This window comes from Cavia porcellus, unplaced genomic scaffold, assembly GCF_034190915.1.
Source record: "Cavia porcellus strain 051 isolate PalLab524CR breed Dunkin Hartley unplaced genomic scaffold, mCavPor4.1 scaffold_12, whole genome shotgun sequence".
Lineage (NCBI taxonomy): Eukaryota > Metazoa > Chordata > Mammalia > Rodentia > Caviidae > Cavia > Cavia porcellus.
The window spans coordinates 81,619,393-81,625,392 of record NW_026947495.1 but is presented as its reverse complement, the minus strand read 5'-3'; the positions used below and the strand labels follow the sequence as shown (position 1 = coordinate 81,625,392).

The 6,000-nt window shown below is 56.9% G+C and overlaps 1 protein-coding gene across 1 annotated transcript in view; it reads left to right on the top strand.

Annotated features, from left to right (window-relative positions):
* The first annotated feature begins 999 nt into the window (after window positions 1-999).
* Rftn2 (raftlin family member 2) overlaps window positions 1,000-6,000 on the top strand; it is a 48,285-nt gene continuing 43,284 nt past the window's right edge. The window contains exon 1 of the mRNA XM_003463362.5: window positions 1,000-1,578. Within this exon, the coding sequence (XP_003463410.1) occupies window positions 1,440-1,578 (139 nt within the window). The 5' untranslated portion in view covers window positions 1,000-1,439. The remainder of the gene's footprint in view (window positions 1,579-6,000) is intronic.

The window sequence follows — 6,000 nt, the reverse complement described above, 5'->3', positions numbered from 1 at the left end:
TCTTGGGGAGCTGAGCCTGACCCCCACTGAGGGCAACTTAGGAGCTCAAAGGCGTCAGATGGCCGGTTTCCCTCATTTGGGTGACTCTGTTCGTTTGTGTCTCTGCCTGTCTAAGGAAGGGTACTTTGGAGCCTGCGGCAGCTGGAAAAGCACTGTGTTTTAACTAAGGTGCTGGAGAAGCTTATCGTCTGCGTGCTTTCCGTTCCTTGGCAATTAAACAAACTCAACCGGGTTGTAGTGGCTCGTGCCTATAATCCCAGCACTCACGAGGCTGAGGCAGGAGGATCCTTGCAAGGTTTAGACCAGCCTGAGCTATTAAAGCAAGCTCAAGTCCAACCCAAACTGCATAGGGAGACCCGGTCTCAAAAAGACCAAAAAAAAATTAATCAAACTCTTTTTTTCTGGTCATAACATTTTATTTCATCTTAGAAAAGAATTTTAAACTAAAGGATTTTAAACGTTAAATAACTTGCTATCTGTGAAAAGCTCAGGGCCTATCTGGTCTAGCCCTGGGTCTGACGGCTGGCACCTCCAGGAAAGGGAACAGTTGAAAGCACGGCCTTCCTCTCTGATTACTATTTCTGAGTAGAAAAGGCCATTTTATGATCCGTATGCTAAGAACTAGCCATTTTGGGAAGCAGCAGTGGCGAGAGAGAAGGTTCCATTTCAAGTAGCAGCAGGTTAGCGAGGTTCACGTCTGAGACTCCGCGGTGCGCTTTGCTGGCTGGACACATTCTGTGTCCCTAATCAAGCGGCACACGCAGAGACTGAAGTAATTCTCAGACCTGAAGGTTTTAGGCAGCATAAGATTTACATTAAAAATCTATTTTTCTCCAGGAAAAAAACAAGACAGACACTGTGTGGAAGGAAATTTTCAAACTTAAAGAGTTACACGGTCTTGCAGCAGTTTTGTTTACTGTGTTCTTTGGGGACCAGCTCCGGAGGAGGAGCGACCTTTTTGGAAGGGACTTTCGTTTCCAGCTGGGCGAGGATCCCTCCTTTTCAGCCTCCCCCCGCCCCTCCCGCTCCCCCTCCTGGGTCCCGCATTGGCCGGGAGGAGGGGACACGGGCACAGGACAGAGAGGACGGAGCAGGCTGTCCACGGGCGCCCGGGCTCCCACTCGTGGACCGGCCCCGCGTCCTCCCCAGACGCTCCCGGGCCGGGCATTGGCCCCGGGGACGACGTGGCACCGGTGGCAGCTCCGGGTCCCACCCAGCCCCTGCTGGGTGCAGCATGGGCACGGAGGCTGGGCAGGAAGATGGACAGGAAAGGCCCCCAGCCCCTGTCTCTGGACCCCGGCGTGCTCTTCCTCCTGTCCACGGTGTAGCTGGACGCCAAGTCCCGGCCACCCAGTCCGTGCCTCTGCTCGCCCGGCTGCAGCAGGGGGACCCGCGGCTCCTGGTCCCCTCCCCGGCCGCTTAGCCCCGCAGACGTGGCCATGGGGTGCGGGCTCAGGAAGCTCTCGGACCCCGAGGACAGCAGTCCTGGGAAAATCTTCTCCACCCTCAAGAGACCGCAAGTGGAGACAAAGACGGACACGGCGTACGAGTACTTGCTGCTGGACTTCTGCCTGCAAGGTAACGGTGCCCCTTTGATGTGCTAATTGCTCCCACAGTCAGGAGCCGCTTGTTTCTGTAGGTGCTGCCTGAGCCCCCAGCTGCCCTCCTGTCCGGATCGGATTGGAAAGCCCATCTGACACACGCTTTGTTCCTCTACGAGTGGGCAGGGGTTTTGTTTTGTGCCACGGCTCGTGGGCATTTTACACACTTAGGAAAATCTCTCGGGAGCTTGTTTCGTTCCAAAAGCAAGCGGTCAGGGGGAGGATTTGTAGGATGCTTGGTTTGCAGGCCGAAGGGCACCGGCCTCGGTGACAGCTTGTGACTGAAAAAAGGTTCAAAAGGCACAAAGCGGTGGTGGAGGCGGCTGGGCCCCTGGTGCCAAACTCAGGAGCCGCGGGGCGGGTCTCTGGTGACCACAGCCCGCGGGGTTTTGTGATACTTTGGACCGATCTAAACTTCAGCCCAAAACTCTGGCTCGGGAAGAACAGGGGAGGCAGCCTGCTCCAGGCGCAGCCGCTGCTCGGCGCCGTCCCTCACCGAGGAGCTCTGTCCCAGAAAGTTGGGCGGCACATAAACAAGTCCAGATGGCCACAGACCTCGGCTGGCTTCCTCTGGAAACTGTGAGTGGACGCTGCGCGGACAAAACCCCTTTCAGGGAGGACCACGGCGCCCCTTGTGTGCTAAGAACGCAGTTTAGAGGGCTCGCCTGCTGCCCAGTGTCCACTCCCAGGATTTTAAGCACTACTGCGAGGGGACAGTTTTAACTCCCAAGTCTCGCCCTGGGCCAGGACACTGATGGAACCGTCATGCTGGGGAGGGTCTGGACGCTTTCCCGGCGTGAACACTCATTCTGTCTTATTCCTCCTCCTCCTCCCCGGCTCTCCCCTTCCCTCTCTCCTGGTTGCCCTGCTGTGGAGACAGTGCATCTTTGTGCGAGCCAGCACCACCCATTTTTCTTTGTCAAACACTGAGCCGGCGGCACATGGCTCCTCCCCGGGACCCTCTCGGGCCACACATCTGCCGCCCACAGGACCACACGTCCACACGACCCCACGTACCCTCTAAGCTAAGAAACAACGCTAAGATCCTCAATTTTCTTTCCAATCCAAAGTCTGAACTGAGTTAAGATAGTGGTTATAGCAGGAGAAGCAACCAAAGTCATGAATTTTTCCTGCACTTTTTCCAAAAGTCTGTCCCACTTCAGGAACTCTAACCTGGAACCCTGGCCCAGCCCTGGAATCTAGGCTGAGCCACCCTGGCCAGGCCACCACCCTAGGGCCATGGATTTTGGGGACCGAAGTCTTCCTAGCTTGTTTCTTTCCAGCAGCTGGAACAGGTGTGTGTGCCAGGTGTCCTGGGTGGGGACAGCGGGCAGCCTCTCCAGCGCCCTCCAGCCGGGGCCCCGGGACCATGGGGGCTGTGGGGCTGCACTGGTAGAGGTATGCAGGGGGTGTGCGACAGGGCAGGCTTGGTCCTCGGAGCTGACAGGCCCCCAGGTGGCGGGGCTGCCTGGCCTCCCCGAAGCTCTGCTCCAGGCTTTGCTCACCTGCCTGCCCCACAGGCTGCCCAGCTCCCAGCTCCAGCCTCTTCCCACGGCCCAGGTCCATCTGCCTGTACTTGGCGCCCTGGGGTAACTATGGCCTGCACCTGGCATCCTGGGGGACCCAGGCAGCTCCTGCATCACTGGGAGGAGCAGGGCCTGCTGGCAGCTCCTGGTGACAGCGTGTTTCCCCTCTAATCCTGTCACTGGTCTCCTCTGTGCCAGACAGACAACAGGGCCTGTGGAGGTGCACGTTGGATGGTCCCCTTTATCCTGAGTGTGTTGTTTTCCCTCCAGCCCCACACTGTCTCCCCCGAGCACAGTGCCACAAGTGTGCCTCGGATTGTGTGGCACGAAACTTACAGGTCGTACGAAAGGGCAGTGCTGCTCCACCCAAAGGCAACGAGCTGAGCCTCACCCAGCGCAGATGCGTCACCCGTCTCCCCGGCCTTCCCCCGGGCAAGGTGGCTGCTGTCCTCTCCCCGGGGAGTCCCACGGTCTGCAGCCCTGGGGCCCTTTCTGCTCCCTTCAGGCTCCTCCGCCTATGACAGCTATCGGTGGCCAACCTCCTGTCTTTGGGGTTTGTGCCCCGCTCCCCAACTCGGCCGCAGGTCCTCTTCTGTGTCCTGCAACTGGATGGAGGGTGCTGTGCACAGGGCTGTGGTGAGCGTCTCGAGCACCCTGGCAGAAACTGAGACTATGGCTGCTTCCCTCGGGAACCCTGAAGCCCCGTCCATCAGGCTGCAGTTTCCTGGGCTTCACACAAGTCCACCACGTGCTAGAGGGTTCGGGGCAGTTTGGGCAACGTTCTCTGGATTACTGTTCAGACCCCTCTCACCACATCGTGGTCAGGCAGCAATTCACTGGCTCAATGAGAACGGGAAGTTATCCCAAGATGCCGCCCACGTGTGCCTCAGTGTGTGCCCGATGGGTGTAGGGTTAGAGTGAGATAATAGTCCCTCAACAGAAAGCTATGTTAGCTCCATAAACAATCCAAGGTCACATCTTCTTACACAGCCGCAGAAAGCAGCCCGAGGGTGGCCCGCCTCCGTGGTTTTCCAAGGAGGCCTGCAGCCCTGGCGCCCACCGGAAGGGCAGGTGGTAGCTTTGATTTGAATTTTTGGCACAATCACATACGGATAGCTGAGCAGGACTCTGCTGGTTCCGTGCCTTGCTTCAGTGTTCTGAGAAGGAACTGTGTGTCTTTCGCTACTTCTGTGGGCAGCAGCATGAACCTCTGTGCACCGATTCACACTGGAAATGCAGCGAGGAAAAGGACAGCTTTGGCCCCAAGTTCTGGGGCAGGGACCCGCTGACCACGTGGCCAGCAGAGCCAGCCAAGCCAGGGAGGGGACGGGTGTGGGGAGGGGGCCCAACCACGAGGCAAGGCGCACGGGGAACCAGATGAACCCAAGTGTCGAGGAGGACCCAGTGGGCTCTAATGACCTTGAAGAGGAGCATGGACGGGGAGGGCGCGTGAGGCCTGGACCCGGCGGGGAGGGCAGGGGCTGGGGAGGGGGCAGTGCGGCTGGGAACCTGTGGAGCAGAAGACTCAGGAGAGGTGAAGGGTTGAGATGCAGTCTGCAAAGAATAAATGACGAGGGCTTTTTGAACAAAGAGGTAGGGGGCAAAGTTGTTTGAAGAAGGCCGCATGGGGTACAGTGGAGAGGGGGTGCAGAGGAGGGAAACAGGTGTCCCTGAGGCGGAGCCAGCTGTGGGGGCCAGGCAGGAAGGGCCCCAGGGACTGCAGGAATCTCGAGGCCCTGACCTCTGGGTGGCCAGAGCAGCTCAGCTGCAGGCTGGTGGTGGGGTGGCCAGAACGTCCCTGTCAGAGTGGCTGAGGATGCGTAAGTGCATCTGCTTTGTCTTTAAGAGAAAGAACACGGGCTGAGCACAGTGCTCAGTGTCCTGGTGAAGGTTTGGGCACCGCCATAAAGGACGCAGCCCGATGAACTGCCCAGCGAGGTGGTGCACACCTGCAACCCCAGTCTTGGGAGGCTGAGACAGGATCACCGAGTGGGAGGCCAAGGTCAACGAGGCCAGACTGGATGACACAGTGAGACCTCGTATCATTTTTTTAAAAGAGAGACAAAAAAAAAAAAAAAAAAAAAAAACCAGGGCTGGGGATTTAGCTCAGTGGCATAAGTGCCTGCCTTGCAAGCAGGCAGTCGTGAGTTCGATCCCCAGTACGGATAAAAAGGAAAAAGACAAAAAACAAAACAAAACAAAAAAACCCCACAAACATGTTAGAGAGAAAGGCTGGTGCTGTGGTGAACATAGGAAGGGGGGGTTTTGAAACACAAGTTGTGGATAATTTTAGGGAACATTCAAGAGGAAGAAAGACAAAGCACTAGAGAGAATGTACTTAAACATCACGGAGAGACAAATAACGGAGCAGAAGTGGGGTTAGGGGGAAAGGAAGGAGGAAGCCCCAGCGTAAGGCACCACACGCCAAGAAATCAGTAAAAACATCTGGATGTATTTACGTACCCACGAACCCCGCTGCCGTGCTGCGCCCACTGCGCCCCCGGGGGACAGGAAGTCCCTTAGGTTGGAAAGCGTGAGATATTTTGCTGAGAAAAATTACAAATCCAGACGGTGGTGGGAAAGAAACACCATTCTGAGCTGAGAGAAAGCAACTTCTAATAGCGGCTTTTTAAAAACACTGATGTAAAAACCACTACATATGAGCTCCTGCCCCCTCTGTCCACCCTGGAGAGGTGGCCCCTGCTGCCCCGACTCTCTAGGAGACATCTGTCTTTTCCTGAGTGAATGCTTGCTGTGCCCAGCACAGAGAGCTAGGACACAAGACCAACAGCACACCCAGGAACCCTTGTTCCCACCGGCCACCATTCCAGAGGCCAAAGAAGCACGGCCGGACCTGCACGGCAGGCTCTCCA